Here is a 24,461-nt window from a genome sequence, read left to right as displayed (position 1 = left end):
AGTATTGGAAAATAATTATGTTTGCACGGATAAAAAGCGCTATTAAACTCACATTAGAAAATATACAGTAATGTTTTTTATTTCTTTCGAAAAACGTAATTTAGGCCTATATATACAAATATTTAAAAAAAACGTAAGAAATATTTAAACCTAGCCTACATATTTTCAATATGACAGTCATGCTATGCAGTGAAAAGTAAACTCCCACGTACGAGAGCAAAAATCAAAGCTTTGAATTTCGTAGAAAAAGCTGCCGGTAGAACCACAATTTATTTTTAGTAGACTATCAGTCTGCCTTTGTTAAAGTTACTTAGAATCTAGAGCATATCAACCTACAGATTTTTATAATATATCATTCTAAAAATATCACATATGGATTCAGAGACTATAACACAAGAAGAAGCCGAGCAGTATGATCGACAGATTCGTCTCTGGGGTCTTGACGCGCAGCGAAGGTGAGTCAGTTTGAGACTAGTTTGAGAGAGTAAGTGTTAGTCTGTTAGTAAGTAAAATGCTAGAATGGTACGTAAACAAGTAAATTATGACCTTTCATGTGAAATTTTTGTCTCTGTTTACCCTTAACTGGCCTTAACCAATTCTACCTTTAACTGGCCTTAACCAATTCATGTGATGGACGCGAGCGAGTGAAGTTTCAGTAGTTTCAATTCAAAGGTATTCGAGAGGCCCATTAAATATTTTTAAAATCATATACATACTGCGTCAATTAATATGGTTATAAAATCCTGTCTGTCTGGGTTTTTTTGGACTTTACTAAGGATAAGATGTATTTGATGCTTTTAATATTTTCGGTAACTAAATACAAATATATAAAAAAAGCAAAAACAATTTGCTTTTCACATGTATTTGCGACATAAACAATGGCATCCTGCTATTTGATAGGCTACCATAAATTTTATTGTACACATTGTAAGTGAAAAAAAAGGAAAACTAGGTCATGGGGTTTAAATTTGCATTGTTATTTAAAAACTTTATTTGCAAAGTTTTGTAAACAAAAAAACTATGATGTGGGGCTGTCAGAAATCGATCACTGAGTTCCAATCAATGGTTTTCTTACAAAGGTGAAACATCGGGGTATAACCTATATGATTATATCAACATAGCAAATGCCATCCATTGTTTGTTAACTAAAATTGAAAAAAAGCCCTGGAACCTATAACTAATTTAATTTCTTATTTTTAAAAATCATGTAGACTGAGAGCATCAACTGTACTTTTGATTGGCTTGAAGGGCCTTGGTGCTGAGGTAGCAAAGAATATCATTCTTGCTGGAATAAAGTCAATCACATTTATGGACTCTCATGCTGTAAGTATAGGCTACTGTACAAGTTAAAATTTTAAAATTATAGATAATTTTTCTTTGAATTGACTATTTATTTCTCCATTTAATTAATTAATTATTATCATGAAATAATACACAGTTTAATATACTTCATCAAATAAAATTTTAGATCAGATTCTAACCATTTGTAGGTCTAGTAGTATGTACTAGTAGTACAGTTACATCACTTTTTTTCTCATAAGGTTGAAGTGGAAGACAGCATGTCACAGTTTTTTGTTTCTAGTGCTGCACTTGGACAAAACGTAAGAATAAAATACATTTAAGCCATTTTGACATTTTAACAAATTCCGATTCAAATCAAACCATCTTTACATCAAATATATCTTATGGTTTACATAAGATTTTTTAGCTTATTTATTACTCGAAGCAATAATCAGTGTTCACTGTAGTCTACACTACATTAGTACAATATCATTATCAGTCAGTCTATATTGTCAGCCATCTCTTTTGTACTGCGACTTCCATCATGTGAATACAAAATTGTCATAAGTTTCTTAAGCCAAAGGTGAAACCTCTTGTATTTTCAGAGAGCACAAGCCTCTACATCTCCTGCTCAGCTGCTGAACCCAATGGTGGCAGTAAGCTCTGACACCAGTAACCCCAGTGATAAAGATGACAATTACTTTCTGCAATTCAATGTCATTGTTGCCACATGCTGTCCCCCTTCATTGCAGTGTCGACTAGACAAACTTTGCTTTGAAAACAAAATACAATTTTTTTCTGGAAATGTTTTTGGATTTTACGGATACATTTTCTCAGACCTGGGTGTCCATGAGTACTTGCATGAGTAAGCTTTTTTTTTTGAATTTCGTTATGTGTACAAAGGACTTTAGTAAACATTCATTGTCATTTACAAGTGCTCATTTTTGTCAAATTTTTTAAGCCTAATTGTAGAATTATCTTTAAAAAAGAAATTTATTATTCTTTAATTTTATCACGATCATCTTTTTATTTTATACAAAGGGAGATAAAGAAAAAGCATGCCAAACCAGGGGAAGATAAAGCTAAGACAACAGAGGAAGTACACATTACTAAAGAGGTGCTGTGAATTTTGTCATTGGTACACATTTTGAACTATCATGGTTTAATAATGGGTTTTCAATAGTTAAAAGATATTAACACATCAAGTCAGGCTTAGTGAGGTCACAAAGCTTCAGTCTTTATGGCATGGGCTTGCCATTTTTTTATATTATATTCTATTTTGTACTAAAAATCTGCTATCTTTTGTTCATCAATATCACGTTTACTAATTTTAGAAAGTTGAATTTACAAGATTAGAAGAGGAGCTGAAATTTGATTTCACATCTGATACACCCCAAATGAAAAGGAAAATTCGCCAAACACCTTCAGCATTTTTCATCACCAGAGGTAAAATTTGGTTATTTGTCTCGCTAAAATGTATAATATTTTTCATTTTTATAACGAAGCGATGCTGTTCAAAAGTACATTAAATTTTTTTTTTCAGTTTTTGAAGAGTTCCTTGAAATTCATGGCAGATTTCCTTCTACCTCCACTCTTGAAGCAGACACCAAAGAGCTACAAAATCTTCGTGTTCAAGTGTTAAATAAGTTGGGAGTACCTGCTAAATCTATACCTGAAGATTTTTATCTGTAAGCATTGAATGTGTATCTGGGATCATTGACCATTTGGTATACAGTTTTTATTTATAAAGAAAGAATTAGTTAATTAAAATAATTTTTATGTGTTTTTTAAAGATATGGGTTTGGAGAGCTCAGTCCCGTTTGTGCTATTGTTGGAGGTGTCTTAGGGCAGGAAATAATCAAGGTAAAATTATCTAGTCGTCTAGCTAATGAGACTTGTGTAAATATTTATTCAGCATTGTGGTTTGTAGAAACATTAGTTAGACAAAAGTAAAAAAAAAAGATTTTTGAGTTGTTCTAAGCTTTTAATCAAATTTTTTTCTCTTTAAAAAGATTTTTTAAAATGCTTTGTTTTTATAGTTTTATTAATTTTTAAATTTTCAAGGTTTTTTTTTAAACATTTTCAGGCTGTCTCACAGAAAGACGCACCACTGAATAATTTTTTCTTCTACAATGGAGTAAATGACGATGGTATGGTAGACAAGATGACTGAATGATCTCATTTTTGCTGTGACTCATACATTCACTGCCATTTTGCAATATAACATCATTTATTTTTTGTAGTAATTGATGACTATGTTGAAACTTATTTCTTGTAAATTTTTTTTGTTATCATTTTTAAAAAGGTGTTAGAAATAACACATTCCAAGTATTAAGTGTTTTTATAGCCCAGGAGGCCATAAGAACCAAATTTAATCATGTCAACAGCCAGAGGTACTGAAATTGTTCTAATGATTATTGTTTGTTACAATGAAGAAATTTCTTGTTTTTTTTTTCATTGTATGTATTGTTAATACATTAAACAAAAAAAAAGGAACAAGCATTATGAAGATACATGTAAAACCCATTAGTTTAATAAAGAAATTATTGAAAGTGATCTTAGGCCTCTTACTAAAACAAATTTAATTAATCATACTGACATTGATGTTTTAAAGGATTAAATGGAAATGATGGAAAATAATGTTAAAACAAGTAATCAAATTAATATCATAATATAAAAGGTGATTGGTATCACAAAAACTTGTAAAAGTGGCTATATGCCATCGACTCAAAGAAACCATAAAATTATATTTCTAGTGACTCTAGAATTATTATTAGTGAATCAATAAGATGCATAAAAATAGAGCTCAAGCTAACATGTAGTAATCATGGCAAACAGTAGAAAAATTGTTATACATTACAATGAACACAAAGTGCTGCACTCTTAGTTAAGATATACATTTATGCAGCAGCTCTAACAAACAAAAGAGAAATCACAGAACTAGGACTCAGAAAGTGAGGGTACATAAATGGAAAAAGACTTGGGGGTGGGAGCGGTAAATACATACCTTGTGGCTTACAACAGTTCATGATTAACATGAACAATACATGTTTCTCCTACAGACAGTCTTATTAGTTTAAAGCTTTTTTTTTAATAATACATAAAAATAAAATAAAATATGCATTGACTGAATCCATCACTTGAATTCAATAAAATATATATACAAGTTTTTTTTCCCCACGCAAAAAATAGTAAGACAGAGATTCTCATTAAAAAAAGTAAATTATGTACATCATCCCATTGGTTTACCAGCCACTAACAGTAACAACTGCCTTGTTTGGTTTATGTAACAAAAGATAATGCTACTTGTAAAAAAACAATTTTTAAAAAAAATGAGTATTTTATTTAAACAATTACATTCACACCTAATAATATTTTTAATAAGTTTTTTTAAGTAAAGGTGGTTTTGTATCAAAATATAACATCGGAAATTTTTCTTCTGATAAATGTAAATAACAGTCATAAAAAATTAGGACTCGTTAATCTGCAATAAACAAAATTGTTTACTGCTTTTGGCAAAGTAAGATAGATAAACAAATCAAAGTACTGGCAAGACGTAACTAGATTTTAAAGTAGACTACAATGTATCATACAGAACTAACCATGACTATTTATTTCCGAGGTGTATATATATACATAAATATATATATAAGCATGTGCATTCTATCAATAAATCACACACACATTCACTTTTAGCATTTCAAATCTTTTATACAATTCACCACAGCACAATAATAATAAATTAAAACCGCACATGTTAAATAAACCCTGTTGACTGACGGCCCCACATTATTGCACTCAAGGAAATGCACACAATTACACTGGAATATGATTCTTTAAAAATGATACCTTATATGGATCCTTCGTTTCCTGATGAACTTGTATAAAAATAAGATGAGAACAAAGAAAGGTGCTATAGAAACCAGAAGAATAACAAAATAGTTTGGCTGGTCACTTGACAGCTCCAAGCGTTCTATTCCATAGAGCACATCTGGAGTTACAGCACCAGAGTGCTTTTTGCGAGTTTTGACTGGAGGGTGAGGACGGGGTGTGGGTGGTTTTCTATGTCTGATGATTCCTTTCTCTGTCTCCCCCTCATCGTCGTAATAGTTCTGATCCTCCTGTTGGTCTTCCGTGTCTTCAACATTGACAGCAGCATTAGCGGGGAAGTCAATTTGTTGCCGCAGGATACCTTTGTTGTTTGCATAGTCTGCCCCATCTTTCTCACTGTCTTCATTAATAATGACTTGGTCGTGGTTGCGGTTGGCACCAAACTGGATGGTGTGGTCAGCAGCATCTTCATTCCCAGCTTTGTAGTCCTCCTCGCCTTGGTTGTATTCATCTCCGTCCTCATCTCCCTCCTCTGCTCCATTGTAATTAGCATCATCCTCCTCAGCAGCACCCTCCTCCTCATTGTTGGCCCCCTCCTCTACCTCCTGGTTCAACGCATTAGCTTGCTTCTCTCCCTTGGCCTGCAACAATGTGCGGCTGTCTGACAGAAAGAGGTCGTGTTGACTTGTCCACTGAATGCTGCCTGGAGCAATGAGGTATCGCAGGTACACCACCAGGGCTCCTGAGGCTACTCCAGTTTTATGAGAGAGACATCCACCTGTAAACAAAGAGTTTCAAGAAGGCATAAACTTAATAATAGTTAAAAAATTGTAACAAATGATTGGTTTCCTGTAATATTTTATCTGATTGAAAAATACTCACCTCCCATATCCTTCTCAACAAGTAATTTTCTTCCTATTTTTGCCTGGTTACCCAAATGTTTCTCTCGCTTTGTATCATTAGCAACAAATTTTAAAATACTTCCTGGAGGTCCAGCCTTTAGCACCGGTGAAATTGTGCGTGATATGTGATTTTCTATGTGCTGAATAGTATTTGCTGCAGCTGACACTTTTATCTGTGAGTTTTGTGCATTAGGTTCCATCTCAGCTGTTCTGACTCTCATGTTTCTGACTTGATGACCTGAGTGGGCAGCAGGTAAAAGTTTCCCTGGGCTCTGATGGTAACCCTCCAGGAGCTGCCCAACCTCTAGGGTGTCCTGCAAGTCCTTCTGTGTTGGACTGTCACCATAGCAGCCGCTGGGAAATTGCCAGGATATAATCTGATCCAGGTAGTCTTTTTTCAGAAACTCATAGAATCCCAGCTCAGGACAGACAAATTCTGAAAATATTAACTCATAATGAAGTTAACACCATATAGGATATGACTACTAATTATTTGCGTTACAGCCCTGTCAGTAGCTTGCAATCTCTAAAGATAATTATCTGCTACTTCTTTGTTCAGTTAATTGACAGTGATCGCTTGTATTTTATCTTGTTATCTCCCCTTTTATTATTTAATTTAGTAATTTTTAAATTAAAATTTAGTGATTATCATTAACCCAATCTGTATTCAGATTTAAAAATGGATATTCTTGAACGAAATTTCCTCAATAGAAGTAGTTCAAAATTAAGTTACAATATTTGCCACATCCCACAAACAGAAAAACAAATGTGAACTAAATAAAAGCTTATAAAAAGGCACACAACTGTTTTTCAAAATAACACTTTTTGGTTGTAGCCTATATGGATATGGAAAATTTTTTTGTGTATGAATTATGAATAGAAAGAGCTGGAAATCAAAGAGAAGAAAACAAAACATTTGGAAAACCTACGCTGTTCTAGAAATAGATCCTGATGACTCTCATGCACCTTGCCATGCATTAGAACGTGCACCACTGCAATCATTTCGTAGAAGTTATTACTGCAGAATTCAAGCCGGAACTGGCTCAAGTTCCCAAAACCTTGTTCTGCAGCTACTTTGTTGATGGACTGGTTGCAATGTGGCTTTAGGAAACATGAATGATAAAAATTAAACTACTATTTACCTCTGGTGTTTCTAATTTACCTGAGATTTCACTGGGGTCATCTACTATTTAATCAGTGTATTTACTTAAACCTTACTTACAAGAAACAAGCTCATACAATCATGAAAAGTTTTTCCAGGATATTTGTCGAGATTTATACACATAGTTGTAGTACATTTCATTTCTTTACAAAAATGTAACATTGATAACAATTAATATTTAAATGATTTAGACAGCTATAAATGTTTTCTTTTCTAATTATATAAACTATTAATATTGTAAAGAGGAAGAGTTTAGCAGTCAGCCATAAAAAAAAAAGTTGTACCATGAGTTCCGCAATTGTTGTCCAGAGAAGCTGGTGTGTGATGCCATAGCCGGTGAGACCCCTGCTTGTCATGACAGTGGCACACTCTTGTGAAATGACACATCCCTCCTTCATAAGTTCTGTCATACATTTGTCACTGAGTTTCTCTGATAGCTTCACTGCAACACAGAAAAGCCAGTGTATAAACTCAATGCGTTAAAGTTCATCATTGACAAGACACAAAGATGGATTATAAGAACATCTATTTATAGTTTTGGGAATTACCTGCTAGTTTGGCTTTATACTGTGGGATCTCCCAGCGCAAGGAAGGATCAATCTTTCTTTCTGGTTTTTTTATATGCCATGGGGTTTTGATGACCAGACTGAAGTCTTTAAAATAATTGAAGTCATCTTTCTGGACATACTCAAGACCAAGAGCTGTGATATTTTGGGCGAAATTTTTCAAAAGTTTGATCTCATTCCAAATGGCTGTGGACAAATTCTTGTGCTGACCCTCTTGATGTTCAGCTATGAGCACTTCCAGCTGTCCTGTAGAAAAAATATGCTTTAAGGGGAGTGTTTCAATGTTACATTTTTTACTTAGAAAAAAACAAACCTAAGCTATTGCCATTAGCATGTTTTGTACATTAAGCATAGTCCCACTTAGTTATATTATTAATAAGTAAGCATTTTTTTTTAGAAATCGTTTGAAATTTTGTAAATATTTGCACAAACAGTCATTTAAAATTGATAGAATATTATTAGTCTGCCATAAAATGAAAAACTCAGGTCCTAAAAATTTTTGTTACTGAATATTTCAGTTACAAAATAAATTTCTGCCAAAAAGTCTAGTACTTTTGACTACACAGTCAAATTTCAGTTCAGTACACTACACTAAACAACTAAATTAATATAATAAGTGCTAAGTAGATGTATTCTAGATCTAAGTTTAGTAGGAATCTACACAGTACACTACACGTAACTCAGATATAGTGGAGGCTTGAGTCCTAGAAAATAGATGGATCTAGAATGGATCTACAGTCTACACTTCACTCTCACTACACTGTGACTACATTACATTACACGTAACTAACAGTAACAAATAACTGAGTGGTGAGTACAGTTAGTAGATCTAGATTTACTACATCTACTTAGATCTAGTAAAAATAACTTAAAAAGTACATTTTGTTGGTAATCTATCGTTTTAGGTGCGTAAAATTGGCTGAGGCTAGTAATGTAATGTGCGAAAAAGTTGCGCCATTGTTAAGGCTTTAATAGAAGTATATTATGATATATTTGTGTCAAATATTATAGATAACTGAATAATATACCAAAATCAATGGCAATATATATCAATATAGGCCAGAAATTAACTTTAAACAGCAGTGTTTGCGAGCAAGATTTGCTATATAAACAGCTGCCATCTTAAGTTAGAGTGGTTTCCGGAGTTTCTTCCCAAACTAAATGGAATTTATATATAAAACATACTTTTACCACTGTCTGTTAACACCCCCCCCCCCCCCCCCCCCCAATATCAAGTGCCCCCCTGGAAGTCTGGAAGAAACGCCTGTGGTTTCCCCTGAATCTCTAACTATAATTTTACCGAAAAAAACAACTTTAAAAAGATGGCTGCTGAAGTAAATGAACTTGGTAGCATCTGATGAAAAGATCACTAGTCTATATTTATTACCCAATAATTTTAATACAATTGTTTAAAAACAGGTACATTAATGAAACTTTGAAACATTTTTGTAACTTTCAAAACATAAATCCTCCTAAAAATGTGAAATAATTACTAAAATAAAAAAAATTTATATGAGCTCAGTCATCTTTTTTTCACATTACTAGATCTAGATTCTAGAATCTATCTAGATCTATATCTTGTCTCGTCCGATTTTACGTCTAGATCTAGATCTACCTAAAACTATAGATTACCCAATTTTTTGTACAGTGAAACTAGATATAAGATCTAGATCTAGATTTATTATTCTAAACTAACTAGTAGCTAGTACTGTAGTACAGTCTACTTCAAGTAACTTGAGTGAGAGTTGAGTCTAGCCAGAGTTAGAGTAGATTACTCTTGTGTTCACTCACCAATACAACAACTGTGTGACTTTCTTAGTTTCTACAACAGTCAATAGTAGTCAATACTAATAGTGTAACAATAGGCCTGCTAGAATCTAGAATTTACACACGCTCAACTCTACTCTAGAAAAGATCTATATCTAGATTAAATCTAAATCTAGATTCTAGATCTCTAGATTTCTAGATCTAGATGTCTAGATTCTAGTTCTACATCTAGAAAATCTACGAGTCGACTCTGACGAGTCTGAGAGACACAAACCTTCAAGAACTCGAAGCCCAAAAAATCCATCAAGGTTGAGGTCTTTGTAGTTCTCACGAAAGTAATTTATCAGTTTATGCAAAGAAGAAATTACATTGTGTATGTCATTTTCAGAGCCAAATGACAAACACGATTTTGTAGCTAAAAATCCGAACAAAACCATAAGATGCCAAACGAAGGCCGCCATTGTGGCAGGCCACAACCTTTAACCTTTAGCGACGCAAAATACCAATCTGTAGCCGAAAGATCACGAAAATGTTCAAACACCGTGGACGCGTCACTTACCCTTTATCAACGTTCATACATTCATTGGAGCTGGTTTTGTTGTGGCTAGCCATTCCCCTTTATATCACTACTCAATTAACACTAAAATAAATTTAAAATCTCGTTCCCATACTCAAACCACCAGGAACCGTAACGACGGTAACTAAATCATCGTCTAGCGAGTACAAGTGACCTCAGTTTTTATATAGGGTTTCTTTCAATTTTTTTTCCGGGAGGGGGTGGGGAGGGGCGGGCAGATACTAGTCATATCATATAGGCTTATTTTCTCTATTTCCTCGAGGGTGAGGGGGTGGACATGATAAAAAAAAACAAGTAAAAGAAAAAAAAAGAAAATAATTTTAATCGCCACCCCACCATCCCCATCAGTTTTTCTTTTAGGCATATTTTCGCCCCCCCCCCCCCCCTTAAAGAAATAGAAGAAAAAAATGTTTATATAGAAATCATGTACTGTAACCAGTGTCCACCACCACTGGAGTTATAAATAAGAAAATATCCGAAACACTGATCCCCATTGTTACACATTTAGTTACAAAAAGCCAGTTCCGCACTCCGGCCTTAAAAATGACGTCACAACTGCCTAAAATATCAATTGGGCTCGATCAATATTGAGCATGCTGATAAAAAAAAATGTGAAACTACGGCTACAATCCAGTTTCTAACATTACTTTTTGTAATGCAAAAATGTGTCGTCAAACTTGTGATAGTAGTCTAGAATGTAGGCTTGATATGGTCGATTGTATTGTTCGATAGAACAGTCTAAAATGTGGGGATGGTGATTTTAATATTATTATGTTAAAATATTCTTTAGTGCATGGCCCAAAGTTTACTCTATGTGCATAGTGCCAGCACCCTCTAGGTTTACTCTATGTGCATAGTGCCAGCACCCTCTAGGTTTACTCTATGTGCAGCACCCTCTAGGTTTACTCTATGTGCATAGTGCCAGCACCCTCTAGGTTTACTCTATGTGCATAGTGCCAGCACCCTCTAGGTTTACTCTATGTGCATAGTGCCAGCACCTTCTAGGTTTACTCTATGTGCATAGTGCCAGCAGCCTCTAGGTTTACTCTATGTGCATAGTGCCAGCACCCTCTAGGTTTACTCTATGTGCATAGTGCCAGCACCTTCTAGGTTTACTCTATGTGCATAGTGCCAGCACCCTCTAGGTTTACTCTATGTGCATAGTGCCAGCACCCTCTAGGTTTACTCTATGTGCATAGTGCCAACACCCTCTAGGTTTACTCTATGTGCATAGTGCCAGCACCCTCTAGGTTTACTCTATGTGCATAGTGCCAGCACCCTCTAGGTTTACTCTATGTGCATAGTGCCAGCACCTTCTAGGTTTACTCTATGTGCATAGTGCCAGCACCCTCTAGGTTTACTCTATGTGCATAGTGCCAGCACCCTCTAGGTTTACTCTATGTGCAGCACCCTCTAGGTTTACTCTATGTGCATAGTGCCAGCACCCTCTAGGTTTACTCTATGTGCATAGTGCCAGCACCCTCTAGGTTTACTCTATGTGCATAGTGCCAGCACCCTCTAGGTTTACTCTATGTGCATAGTGCCAGCACCCTCTAGGTTTACTCTATGTGCATAGTGCCAGCACCCTCTAGGTTTACTCTATGTGCAGCACCCTCTAGGTTTACTCTATGTGCATAGTGCCAGCACCCTCTAGGTTTACTCTATGTGCATAGTGCCAGCACCCTCTAGGTTTACTCTATGTGCATAGTGCCAGCACCCTCTAGGTTTACTCTATGTGCAGCACCCTCTAGGTTTACTCTATGTGCATAGTGCCAGCACCCTCTAGGTTTACTCTATGTGCATAGTGCCAGCACCCTCTAGGTTTACTCTATGTGCATAGTGCCAGCACCCTCTAGGTTTACTCTATGTGCAGCACCCTCTAGGTTTACTCTATGTGCATAGTGCCAGCACCCTCTAGGTTTACTCTATGTGCAGCACCCTCTAGGTTTACTCTATGTGCATAGTGCCAGCACCCTCTAGGTTTACTCTATGTGCATAGTGCCAGCACCCTCTAGGTTTACTCTATGAGCATAGTGCCAACACCCTCTAGGTTTACTCTATGTGCATAGTGTCAGCACCGTCTAGGTTTACTCTATGTGCATAGTGCCAGCACCCTCTAGGTTTGCTCTATGTGCATAGTGCCAGCACCCTCTAGGTTTACTCTATGTGCATAGTGCCAGCACCTTCTAGGTTTACTCTATGTGCATAGTGCCAGCACCCTCTAGGTTTACTCTATGAGCATAGTGCCAACACCCTCTAGGTTTACTCTATGTGCATAGTGCCAGCACCCTCTAGGTTTACTCTATGTGCATAGTGCCAGCAGCCTCTAGGTTTACTCTATGAGCATAGTGCCAACACCCTCTAGGTTTACTCTATGTGCATAGTGCCAGCACCCTCTAGGTTTACTCTATGTGCATAGTGCCAGCAGCCTCTAGGTTTACTCTATGAGCATAGTGCCAACACCCTCTAGGTTTACTCTATGTGCATAGTGCCAGCACCCTCTAGGTTTACTCTATGAGCATAGTGCCAACACCCTCTAGGTTTACTCTATGTGCATAGTGCCAGCACCCTCTAGGTTTACTCTATGTGCATAGTGCCAGCACCCTCTAGGTTTGCTCTATGTGCATAGTGCCAGCACCCTCTAGGTTTACTCTGTAATAGATTGTAGTTTTTATAATGATACACTGGACGATAGAGCCACGTTGATGTATCTAGACTTTATTTAGCTACCGGAAGACACATGACATACAAGGGACATCACTCAAACATTATAAGACTAATACAAGAATAGTGAGTTCCCCTCAATATTAAGCTCAATATATTACATACTCTTTGTGCATAGTGCCAGATCCCTTTAGGTTTACTCTATGTGCATAGTGTCAGCACCGTCTAGGTTTACTCTATGTGCATAGTGTCAGCACCCTCTAGGTTTACTCTATGTGCATAGTGCCAACACCCTCTAGGTTTACTCTATGTGCATAGTGCCAACACCCTCTAGGTTTACTCTGTGTGCATAGTGTCAGCACCCTCTAGGTTTACTCTATGTGCATAGTGCCAGCACCCTCTAGGTTTACTCTATGTGCATAGTGTCAGCACCCTCTAGGTTTACTCTATGTGCATAGCATATTTTAATTTTCTCGTTCGTGCCCAAGACATAAGGGGTAGACGAAGTAGAGTTTATCTGTTCTAATTACCTGGACATACACGGGAATAGTGTAGCCAGTGCTATGCTTAGCCTCCATAGTTTCTCTAACGTTAGTCAGGTACCCATAAGAGCTGGTGAGCTGGGTCGACTAGAGTCAGGTACCCATCAGAGCTGGGTGGACTAGAGTCAGGTACCCATCAGAGCTGGGTGGACTAGAGTCGGGTTCAGGTACCCATTAGAGCTGGATGGACTAGTCAGGTACCCATCAGAGCTGGGTGGACTAGAGTCAGGTACAGAGCTGGGTGGACTAGAGTCAGGTACCCATCAGAGCTGGGTGGACTCAGAGGCGTAGCGACCCTTCCCGGCGCCCGGGGACATACTTTCAATTTGGCGCCCCCCTCGGGAGCAAATTTTCGATTTGCACCCCCCCTCGAACTTTTCATTTGCACCCCCCCCCCCCTCAAACTTTCGATTTGCACCCCCCCCCCTCGAACTTTTCATTTGCACCCCCCCTCAAACTGTCAATTTGGCGCCCCCCCCTAAGGTCGGCGCCCGGGGACATATGTCCCCCCCCCGCCCCCCCCTCGCTACGCCTCTGGGTGGACTAGAATCGGGTACCCAGGGACTTCCTACAGACTTGAGCCCGTGATCTGAACTCGAGACTTTCGGGTTAGCAGTCGTAAACTCTACCATTCAACCACGCCATAATGCTCTATAGTTCTATATCAATGTAGAATTTCTATTGCTATTTTCAAAGTGACAAATATTGTTTATAACTATTTTCGTTGAAACATAATTACATATTTCTACAATTATTTTCTTTGAAACATTACATATTTCTACAATTATTTTCTTTGAAACATTACATATTTCTACAATTATTTTCTTTGAAACATAACATATTTCTACAATTATTTTCTTTGAAACATTACATATTTCTACAATTATTTTCCTTGAAACATTACATATTTCTACAATTATTTTCTTTGAAACATTACAGATTTCTACATTTATTTTCTTTGAAACATTACAGATTTCTACAATTATTTTCTTTGAAACATTACATATTTCTACAATTATTTTCCTTGAAACATTACAGATTTCTACAATTATTTTCTTTGAAACATTACAGATTTCTACATTTATTTTCTTTGAAACATTACAGATTTCTACAATTATTTTCTTTGAAACATTACATATTTCTACAATTATTTTCCTTGAAACATTACAGATTTCTACAATTATTTTCTTTGAAACATTACAGATTTCTACATTTATTTTCTTTGAAACATTACAGATTTCTACATTTATTTTCTTTGAAACATTACAGATTTCTACATTTATTTTCTTTGAAACATTACAGATTTCTACAATTATTTTCCTTGAAACATTACATATTTCTACATTTATTTTCTTTGAAACATTACAGATTTCTACATTTATTTTCTTTGAAACATTACAGATTTCTACATTTATTTTCTTTGAAACATTACAGATTTCTACATTTATTTTCTTTGAAACATTACAGATTTCTACATTTATTTTCTTTGAAACATTACAGATTTCTACAATTATTTTCCTTGAAACATTACATATTTCTACATTTATTTTCTTTGAAACATTACAGATTTCTACATTTATTTTCTTTGAAACATTACAGATTTCTACATTTATTTTCTTTGAAACATTACAGATTTCTACATTTATTTTCTTTGAAACATTACAGATTTCTACATTTATTTTCTTTGAAACATTACAGATTTCTACATTTATTTTCTTTGAAACATTACAGATTTCTACATTTATTTTCTTTGAAACATAAGATTTCTACATTTATTTTCTTTGAAACATTACAGATTTCTACATTTATTTTCTTTGAAACATTACAGATTTCTACATTTATTTTCTTTGAAACATTACATATTTCTACATTTATTTTCCTTGAAACATTACAGATTTCTATATTTATTTTCTTTGAAACATAAGATTTCTACATTTATTTTCTTTGAAACATTACAGATTTCTACATTTATTTTCTTTGAAACATAAGATTTCTACATTTATTTTCTTTGAAACATTACAGATTTCTACAATTATTTTCCTTGAAACATTACATATTTCTACATTTATTTTCTTTGAAACATTACAGATTTCTACATTTATTTTCTTTGAAACATTACAGATTTCTACATTTATTTTCTTTGAAACATTACAGATTTCTACATTTATTTTCTTTGAAACATTACAGATTTCTACATTTATTTTCTTTGAAACATTACAGATTTCTACAATTATTTTCCTTGAAACATTACATATTTCTACATTTATTTTCTTTGAAACATTACAGATTTCTACATTTATTTTCTTTGAAACATTACAGATTTCTACATTTATTTTCTTTGAAACATTACAGATTTCTACATTTATTTTCTTTGAAACATTACAGATTTCTACATTTATTTTCTTTGAAACATTACAGATTTCTACATTTATTTTCTTTGAAACATTACAGATTTCTACATTTATTTTCTTTGAAACATAAGATTTCTACATTTATTTTCTTTGAAACATTACAGATTTCTACATTTATTTTCTTTGAAACATTACAGATTTCTACATTTATTTTCTTTGAAACATTACATATTTCTACATTTATTTTCCTTGAAACATTACAGATTTCTATATTTATTTTCTTTGAAACATAAGATTTCTACATTTATTTTCTTTGAAACATTACAGATTTCTACATTTATTTTCTTTGAAACATAAGATTTCTACATTTATTTTCTTTGAAACATTACAGATTTCTACAATTATTTTCTTTGAAACATTACAGATTTCTACATTTATTTTCTTTGAAACATTACAGATTTCTACAATTGGTTTCACCCCCTCCCATTTTGCCGAATGGCGTCAATTTGTTGCGAACATTATATTAATTCACGTAGAAAAAACATTGTTTTTATCGTAAATTATTAGATTTCGGTGTCATCCCCTCCCCGGTCGTTGATTGATCAGCTATTCAAAAATACTCAACAAACCTTTTTTCCTCTGTAAAGTTTGTGGTTGGTATTACACTCTTCACCCCCCCCCCCCTCGGGTGATAGTATTAAAGTGTGTACAGTTATACAGTTAATAGTAAAGATGCTTATCTATAGTCAGTTATTAATATAGCTGGATTAACTCTAATTAATCATCAATTCAGCTGACAAAAAGTATATTACTTCTATAGGCCTATATTTTGCAACTTTCGCTATGGTATCACCCGGTGCGGTCCGCACTCCCCCCCCCCCCTTGTGACACTCTCTTCAGCTGTTCCCAATTCTTTCCTAATCTCTCGGCCTCCTCTAGCACGCTACGTCATGCCTCGACGTTTTACAAACTTTTTTGAGTCCTAAAATCGTGGTCAGGCAATCTTGTGTTGTATTAAGCACCAGTGTTTCTTCCAGACTTTTTTCTCCGGGGGGGGGGGGGCGGACACTGTTAAAAGTATATATTTTCTATATAAATTATATAAATTTCATTTCGTTCGGGGGGGGGGGGGGGAAATGGCTTCGCCCCCGCCCCCCCCCCCCCCGAAGAGATGCCTGGAAGAAACTCTGTTAAGCACCACACTGGGCAAACTCTATCTAGGCTATTTATCAAATGAAAACAAACAAGAATGAGTTAACCAATCAGTGTTTATTTTAAAGTGGGTCATGTGATGTGATGACGTAGGTCCAGTGGTAAACATTCAGAACGGACAACCAGTTAAACATTAGGACATGTTAAACATTAGGACAACCAGTTAAACAGTAGGACAACATGTTAAACAGTAAGACATGTTAAACATTAGGACAACCAGTTAAACAGTAGGACAACATGTTAAACATTAGGACAACCAGTTAAACATTTGGACAACGAGTTTAAAATTTGGACATGTTAAATATTTGGACAAGTTAAACATGTCATGTCCCTTGAAGATTGTCAAAAACAAGACATTTTTTTTCCATGAAGAATTTTTTTCCTTCCTTCAGTGCATGGAAAGGTTTAAAAGAAAAAAAAACCAACTACAAATCTTCCTTCAAACCACGCCAGTGATTTTTGTACCAGAGGAATCACTGTAATGAAGTTATAATTTAGTCCACAATTTAGCAATGATGGTAATATTTAACAAACCTGGTCACGTGATAGCAACAAGCCTGGTCACGTGATAACAACAAGACTGGTCACGTGATAGCAACAAGACTGATCACGTGATAGTAACCGTCCAGACCAAAACACTTGAGTAGGCAAGTCTTTGAAAACAAAAACCAAATTGTAATTATTATTTCCATCTGCAATAAGTCTGCCCAATTGAATTCTGGCCTGTTGACACTTAATCACTTATTTCTAATTAATTAATTAATTTAGTCATCTTTGATTATTTTTTAACACTTAAATAGCTAATATTTAGTTGTCATTTTCCATTCTTCTAGTACTTTTATTTAATTATTCAACAATCAGAGCTTAATTAGAAACACAATTAATTTGAAAAAGAACATATTTTTTACAAAACAATTCATTCACATTATAAAATTATACAAAACAAATAAGAATAAAAGAGATGTTCGATCAGTGTACATATACAAGATATCAATATGTACAAGTCAAAGGTATTTTTTTACTGCTATGATTGTCATACATATATTTTGTGTGGTTTGAAACATAGCATTCACAGCATTGAGATGGGCCAGCTTAAAACATTCAAATGTTGAAAACATGAGGCAGACTGCAAAGTGAATACAAGAGAATTTTAAAAATGTGAACTCACTTTACAAGGTTACAGAACAAAAACACAGCAACAACTGGCTCACACACTACACAATGGTGGGGCCAACAACATCTGGCCCCACACAATGGCTGGGCCAACAACATCTGGCTCCACACAATGGTTGGGCCAACAAGGACTGGCCCCACACAATGGCTGGGCCAACAACATCTGGCCCCACAGTGGTTGGGCCAACATTTGGCCACACACAGTGGGTGGGCCAACAACATCTGGCCCCACACGGTGGGTGGGCCAACATATGGCCCCACACAATGGTTGGGCCAACAACATTTGGCCCCACACAATGGTTGGGCCAACAACATCTGGCCCCACACAGTGGTTGGGCCAACAACATCTGGCCCCACACAATGGTTGGGCCAACAACATCTGGCCACACACAGTGGTTGGGCCAACAACATCTGGCCACACACAATGGTTGGGCCAACAACATCTGACCCCACACAATGGTTGGGCCAACATGAATGGCCCCACACAATGGTTGGGCCAACAACATCTGGCCCCACACAATGGTTGGGCCAACAACATCTGGCTCCACACAATGGTTGGGCCAACAAGGACTGGCCCCACACAATGGCTGGGCCAACAACATCTGGCCCCACAGTGGTTGGGCCAACATTTGGCCACACACAGTGGGTGGGCCAACAACATCTGGCCCCACACGGTGGGTGGGCCAACATATGGCCCCACACAATGGTTGGGCCAACAACATTTGGCCCCACACAATGGTTGGGCCAACAACATCTGGCCCCACACAGTGGTTGGGCCAACAACATCTGGCCCCACACAATGGTTGGGCCAACAACATCTGGCCACACACAGTGGTTGGGCCAACAACATCTGGCCACACACAATGGTTGGGCCAACAACATCTGACCCCACACAATGGTTGGGCCAACATGAATGGCCCCACACAATGGTTGGGCCAACAACATCTGGCCCCACACAATGGTTGGGCCAACAACATCTGGCCCCACACAAAGGTTGGGCCAACAACATCTGACCCCACACAATGGTTGGGCCAACATGAATGGCCCCACACAATGGTTGGGCCAACAACAACTGGCCACTCACAATGGTTGGGCCACAAAGAACTGGCCACACAGACAGACAGATGAGGTGATCACTAATCTCAGATGAGAGACGAGATGTCTGACATGGAAAGTGTCAAACAAAATCTCCACACAGCACAGACCAGCATGTTGGATGAAGCTGATCTAGGAATGTTTTTCATGTTGTGCGCTGACACACGCAACTACACTTACAACTTTTGTCACATTCTTATAAGACAGGTTTCCACAACATTATAGTTGTAGCCTATAAGATAGGTTTACACAACATTATAGTTGTAGCCTATAAGATAGGTTTACACAGTATTAATCTTGTAGGCTATGGGAAAGGACATACACAATTCATCTAGATACTTAATGTAATGTGATTTAAAAAACTAAAACATGATTTCTCTACTCAAATACAGAACTGTCACATAAAATATACAATATTGCATGAACTGGAATTGAAATTATAAGGCAAAGCATTAGTTTTTACACCATTGCATCATTCAGTTTACAATGCAGAAAAAAATGTTAAGAGCTTTGGTGGTCATGTGATCAAATGTAAACAAAAAATGTGTATAAAAACAAGGACACCTAAATAGTGAAGTGTCACACGTCAAACTAAATGTGAACAATTGACTGATGCCGCCACAAGTATCACTACTGTAGTTCATTTCACATCCCATGTTTGAAAAGAGTAAAATAATGTCCTATATTTAGCTAGTGTAGATAAGTTTGAACACCACAGAACAGTGTTGCTTCTATTACCTGCAGCATTGCAAAATTTTGGCACATTACAATTCTTGGCTTAGAAATTGGCATTAACATGAAAGAATTTAAGACATAATGTTGTACACAATTAAATTAGTCAAATTCTTATTTAATATTATTTAAAAAAAACAACTGATATGCTTATCATATTTTAGTAGTTAACATTTTAAACAGTTGAACAGCAAACTATTTTTTATTGGATAATAATTTGAGATTTACATTTTAATATTTACAATCCAGTAAAATTTACAAACAATTAAATGGCCAATATCTTCAAAATCTATCAGTATCTACCTAGTTTTATTTTTAAAAATAATTAACTTTACAGAAACAATAATCAGGTTAGGTTACTCAGAAATTTGAGAATTTTAGTTTTATTCAAGTTATGTCCCTTGATTTGATTGGTACAAGGAGGTCGGTGTGGCCGAAATTCAATGAAGCAACTAACTCATGTGACTATAATTACACAGTATGGAATAAGTTCACATAATTAAGATAATTATTCGTACACTGACGTAATTAAATTGCTGTATTAAAAAAAGGTTACAACTCGAGATATTCTACATTTGATTGTCTCCTTCTGAAATTCTGACTGTCTCAACGTTTGTGACAGGATGCCTGGGTCATATTGACCTTCCATATTCTCTCCAAGACTGTCCACGGATTCATCCAATGTCCCAGTGACAAGTGTCCGACTGTCACACTGCCAGTGACACAGTGTCACACTGCCAGTGGCAACACCCCCTTGTTCAGCGCCCGCCCTACACCGTGTCAACTAATTTCATCAGGGGAAGCAACAAAGTAGTGTGGATGTAGCGCTGGAATGGCTCGCCTCTGCCCGCCGTAGTTACCTTCCCTGTAGATGGAGCTGTTGTTGCTGTAGCAGCTCCCCGAGGAGGGGCGGCGTCTGGTCGGGCCATCAGACTTGCCCTCCCCCTCCGGTTGGTTCTTCAAGGGAGAGATTTCATCGTGTTCAATGTCGGGGTATTCCTTCAGTCCAGCCTCGTCTCTCTTTCCTTGACCTCGGAGTGGCCTCAGGGGCAGCGTCTGCGGGCATTTATCACCATAGTAACCGTCCATGTACATGGGGGGACACGGCCCGGGGGGGTCCTCCGCTGGCTGGGGGGAGATGAGCGAGCCCGAGTCGTGGTAGGCCCGGCCCTGCTTGTCGATGTAGACGGCCCTGTGGCCCACGTTATCCCCCAGGATGATAGGGTCCTGGTAGCCCACGTACCCGCTCTGGTCGCTGGCGTGGTCACCGCCACAGTCGCAGAACTCGCACTCCGACATGGACGCATCCCGTCCCCGGGCTCTCTCCCTGACGGAGTCGGCGTCACCGATAGACTCGTAGACGGGGGAGCGGTCGCTGTTGGAGATGCTAGAGGAGCTGTAGGCGCCGTCCAGCTTGCGGTAGTAGCGGAGGTGGTGGGGGACGACCAGGGAGGAGGTGTGGGCGGGGACCTGGCCGTAGGGGGTGTTGATCATGCGCGGGGGCTGGTGTCGGGCTAGGTGGTAGTTCTGCTGGCAGTTGTGCTGGGGGTACATGCCGGGCTGGTAGTGGCCGTTGTTGGCACCAGGTGGCAGGATGCTGGTCTCTAGCCGGTCACCATTTAGGCTCGTCTGAAAGGTCAACAGTGGGAATCATTCAGCCGTGTACAATATTTAATAATTAATTCGTGTAAAATATTAGATAATTCAGCCGTGTAGAATATGAATTCAGGCGGAATAACCGCGACACATTTTTTTTGCATAAATATTTATATTTAGAAAATTCAAGTAGGATAAGTACAATGTAAGGTGATGTTTGCAGTGATGAGAGGGATGTATACCATGATGTTTTGAGTGGTTTACAAGAACGTATATGTGATGTATTCAATGATGTGTATGGTGACGTGTACCATGTGTACGGTGACGTGAAATGTGATGTGTACCATGTGTACGGTGATGTGTACAGTGGTGTGTACCATGATGTGTACGGTGACGTGTACCATGATGTGTACCATGATGTGTACAGTGATGTGTACGGTGATGTGAAATGTGATATGTACCATGATGTGTACAGTGATGTGTACGGTGATGTGAAATGTGATATGTACCATGATGAATATCATGATGTGTATTATGATGTGTACAGTGACGGGTACCATGATGTGTACAATTATGTGTACGGTGACGTGTACCATGATGTGTATGGTGATGTGTATCATGACGTGTACGGTGACGTGTACCATGACGTATATCGTGATGTGTACCATGACGTGTACAGTGACGTGTACCATGATGTGTACCATGACGTGTACAGTGACGTGTACCATGGTGTGTACCATGATGTGTACCATGATGTGTACCATGATGTGTACAGTGACGTGTACCATGATGTGTACCATGATGCGTACAGTGACGTGTACCATGTGTACGGTGATGTGTACAGTGACGTGTACCATGATGTGTACAGTGACGTGTACCATGTGTACGGTGATGTGTACAGTGACGTGTACCATGATGTGTACCATGTGTACCATGATGTGTACAGTGACGTGTACGGTGACGTGTACCATGTGTACGGTAATGTGTACAGTGACATGTACCATGATGTGTACCATGTGTACCATGATGTGTACAGTGACGTGTACGGTGACGTGTACCATGTGTACGGTGACGTGTACCATGACGTGTACCTACCTGTAACTGCCGACCGACGACGGGGGCACAAGCGTAGTGACAGCTGGTGTAGTACTTGGCGTTGTCGGGGTGAGCGGTCAGTGAGGACTGGTGGCTGGGACTGGACGGCTTGGCCCTGTGTCTGGGGTAGGGAGAGAACATTGGCGTTATACGGGGGACTGGGGGGGGGGGGGTTGGACAGTAGGGGTCATAGTCAGGACAGTCGGGGTTTTAGGACAGTCGGGGTCATAGTCAGGACAGTAGGGGTCATGGTCAGGGTCATAGTCAGGACAGGCAGGATTTTAGGACAGTCGGGGTCATAGTCAGGACAGTCGGTGTCTTAGGACAGTCGGGGTCATTGTCAGGGTCATAGTCGGACAGCCGGGGTCATAGGGGGGCCTTACAGTCCAGACGGTCGGACATTAAAACTTTAACGTATTTAAGATAAACAGTTCGAACATTAGCCTATATGTGATAGTTATCAAAACTGCATCAATTCCAACCCCCCCCCCCCCCACACACACACACATGCTGAATAAAAATAACTTTATTCACGGGACGGACCGTCCTCATCCATTTGCGACCTGTTTTTGTAGAGAATAAAATAGTTTGCGCCATATTTTTAGAATGAAATGTTTGAGAAACAATTTTTTTACAACAAAATAATATTAACGGGCTGAATTCATTTGGTTAATTAAATAGCCGGCGAGCCAAAGTTTTCATCACAATCTAGGCCAGCACTGAGCGCTCAACAGAAGCAATTGTTGGGAGACAGAAGAGTCTGACAATTGGGTTATCTCCCGTGTATCCACAATACGACAGGACGTGAACGTAGGGGCCGCCATCTGCCTTGCACGGGACGTGAACGTAGGGGGCACCATCTGCCCAGCACAACACCCAAACTTAGGGGGCACCATCTGCCCAGCACAGGACGTGAACGTAGGAGGCGCCATCTGCCTAGCACAGAACGTGAACATAGGGGGCGCCATCTAACAACACAGGACGTGAACGTAGGGGGCGCCATCTGCCCAGCACAGAACGTGAACGTAGGGGGCGCCATCTAACAACACAGGACGTGAACGTAGGGGGCGCCATATGTCTAGCACAAGACGTGAACATAGGGGGCGCCATATGTCTAGCAAAAGACGTGAACGTAGGGGGCGCCATCTGCCTAGCACAGAACGTGAACGTAGGGGGCGCCATATGTCTAGCAAAAGACGTGAACGTAGGGGGCGCCATATGTCTAGCACAAGACGTGAACATAGGGGGCGCCATATGTCTAGCACAAGACGTGAACATAGGGGGCGCCATATGTCTAGCAAAAGACGTGAACGTAGGGGGCGCCATCTGCCTAGCACAGAACGTGAACGTAGGGGGCGCCATATGTCTAGCAAAAGACGTGAACGTAGGGGGCGCCATCTAAACAGCGCAAGACGTGAACGTAGGGGCGCCATCTGCCCAGCACAGAACGTGAACGTAGGGGGCGCCATCTAACAACACAGGACGTGAACGTAGGGGGCGCCATCTAACAACACAGGACGTGAACGTAGGGGGCGCCATCTGCCCAGCACAGAACGTGAACGTAGGGGGCGCCATCTAACAACACAGGACGTGAACGTAGGGGGCGCCATATGTCTAGCACAAGACGTGAACATAGGGGGCGCCATATGTCTAGCAAAAGACGTGAACGTAGGGGGCGCCATCTGCCTAGCACAGAACGTGAACGTAGGGGGCGCCATATGTCTAGCAAAAGACGTGAACGTAGGGGGCGCCATCTAAACAGCGCAAGACGTGAACGTAGGGGCGCCATCTGCCCAGCACAGAACGTGAACGTAGGGGGCGCCATCTAACAACACAGGACGTGAACGTAGGGGGCGCCATCTGCCTAGCACAGAACGTGAACGTAGGGGGCGCCATCTAACAACACAGGACGTGA

The 24,461-nt window shown here is 38.5% G+C and overlaps 3 protein-coding genes across 4 annotated transcripts in view; 1 reads left to right on the top strand and 2 right to left on the bottom strand.

The window, feature by feature from the left end:
- The first annotated feature begins 202 nt into the window (after nucleotides 1-202).
- LOC131946163 (SUMO-activating enzyme subunit 1) lies at nucleotides 203-3,833 on the top strand. Its single transcript, XM_059306816.1, has 9 exons — nucleotides 203-455; nucleotides 1,212-1,323; nucleotides 1,542-1,601; nucleotides 1,887-2,146; nucleotides 2,323-2,398; nucleotides 2,616-2,727; nucleotides 2,825-2,969; nucleotides 3,075-3,144; nucleotides 3,368-3,833. The coding sequence occupies exons 1-9, from the start codon at nucleotides 373-375 to the stop codon at nucleotides 3,455-3,457; spliced, it is 1,008 nt and encodes a 335-aa protein (XP_059162799.1). The 5' UTR covers nucleotides 203-372; the 3' UTR covers nucleotides 3,458-3,833.
- LOC131946085 (uncharacterized) lies at nucleotides 3,828-9,980 on the bottom strand. The gene is made up of 6 exons (XM_059306730.1): nucleotides 9,784-9,980; nucleotides 7,725-7,988; nucleotides 7,461-7,618; nucleotides 6,944-7,115; nucleotides 5,995-6,450; nucleotides 3,828-5,890 (listed from the first exon to the last, which is right to left on the bottom strand). The coding sequence occupies exons 1-6, from the start codon at nucleotides 9,968-9,970 to the stop codon at nucleotides 5,118-5,120; spliced, it is 2,010 nt and encodes a 669-aa protein (XP_059162713.1). The 5' UTR covers nucleotides 9,971-9,980; the 3' UTR covers nucleotides 3,828-5,117.
- A 9,473-nt stretch (nucleotides 9,981-19,453) lies between these two features.
- LOC131946144 (uncharacterized) overlaps nucleotides 19,454-24,461 on the bottom strand; it is a 75,096-nt gene continuing 70,088 nt past the window's right edge. For both annotated transcript variants that reach the window (XM_059306801.1, XM_059306807.1), the window contains 2 exons: nucleotides 22,547-22,667; nucleotides 19,454-21,484 (listed from right to left, as the gene is read on the bottom strand). In XM_059306801.1, the coding sequence (XP_059162784.1) occupies nucleotides 20,636-21,484; nucleotides 22,547-22,667 (970 nt within the window). In that variant the 3' untranslated portion in view covers nucleotides 19,454-20,635. The remainder of the gene's footprint in view (nucleotides 21,485-22,546; nucleotides 22,668-24,461) is intronic.

The sequence above is a fragment of the Physella acuta genome, unplaced genomic scaffold (genome assembly GCF_028476545.2).
Source record: "Physella acuta isolate Inbredline_101_S28 unplaced genomic scaffold, ASM2847654v3 ptg000051l, whole genome shotgun sequence".
Taxonomy (NCBI): Eukaryota; Metazoa; Mollusca; class Gastropoda; family Physidae; genus Physella; species Physella acuta.
This window is presented reverse-complemented; position numbering and strand designations above follow the sequence as displayed.

Bases quoted from the DNA above. Each gene is read 5' to 3' on its own strand.
- LOC131946163 (XM_059306816.1), top strand. From the start codon at position 373: ATGGATTCAGAGACTATAACACAAGAAGAAGCCGAGCAGTATGATCGA. The intron at 2,147-2,322 runs GTAAGCTTTTTT...TTTTATACAAAG, and splicing joins GTCCATGAGTACTTGCATGA to GGAGATAAAGAAAAAGCATG. The intron at 3,145-3,367 runs GTAAAATTATCT...AAACATTTTCAG, and splicing joins TAGGGCAGGAAATAATCAAG to GCTGTCTCACAGAAAGACGC.
- LOC131946085 (XM_059306730.1), bottom strand. From the start codon at position 9,970: ATGGCGGCCTTCGTTTGGCATCTTATGGTTTTGTTCGGATTTTTAGCT. The intron at 7,989-9,783 runs GTTTGTGTCTCT...TTTTTTCTACAG, and splicing joins TGGGCTTCGAGTTCTTGAAG to GACAGCTGGAAGTGCTCATA. The intron at 6,451-6,943 runs GTAGGTTTTCCA...TAATATTTTCAG, and splicing joins GGATCTATTTCTAGAACAGC to AATTTGTCTGTCCTGAGCTG.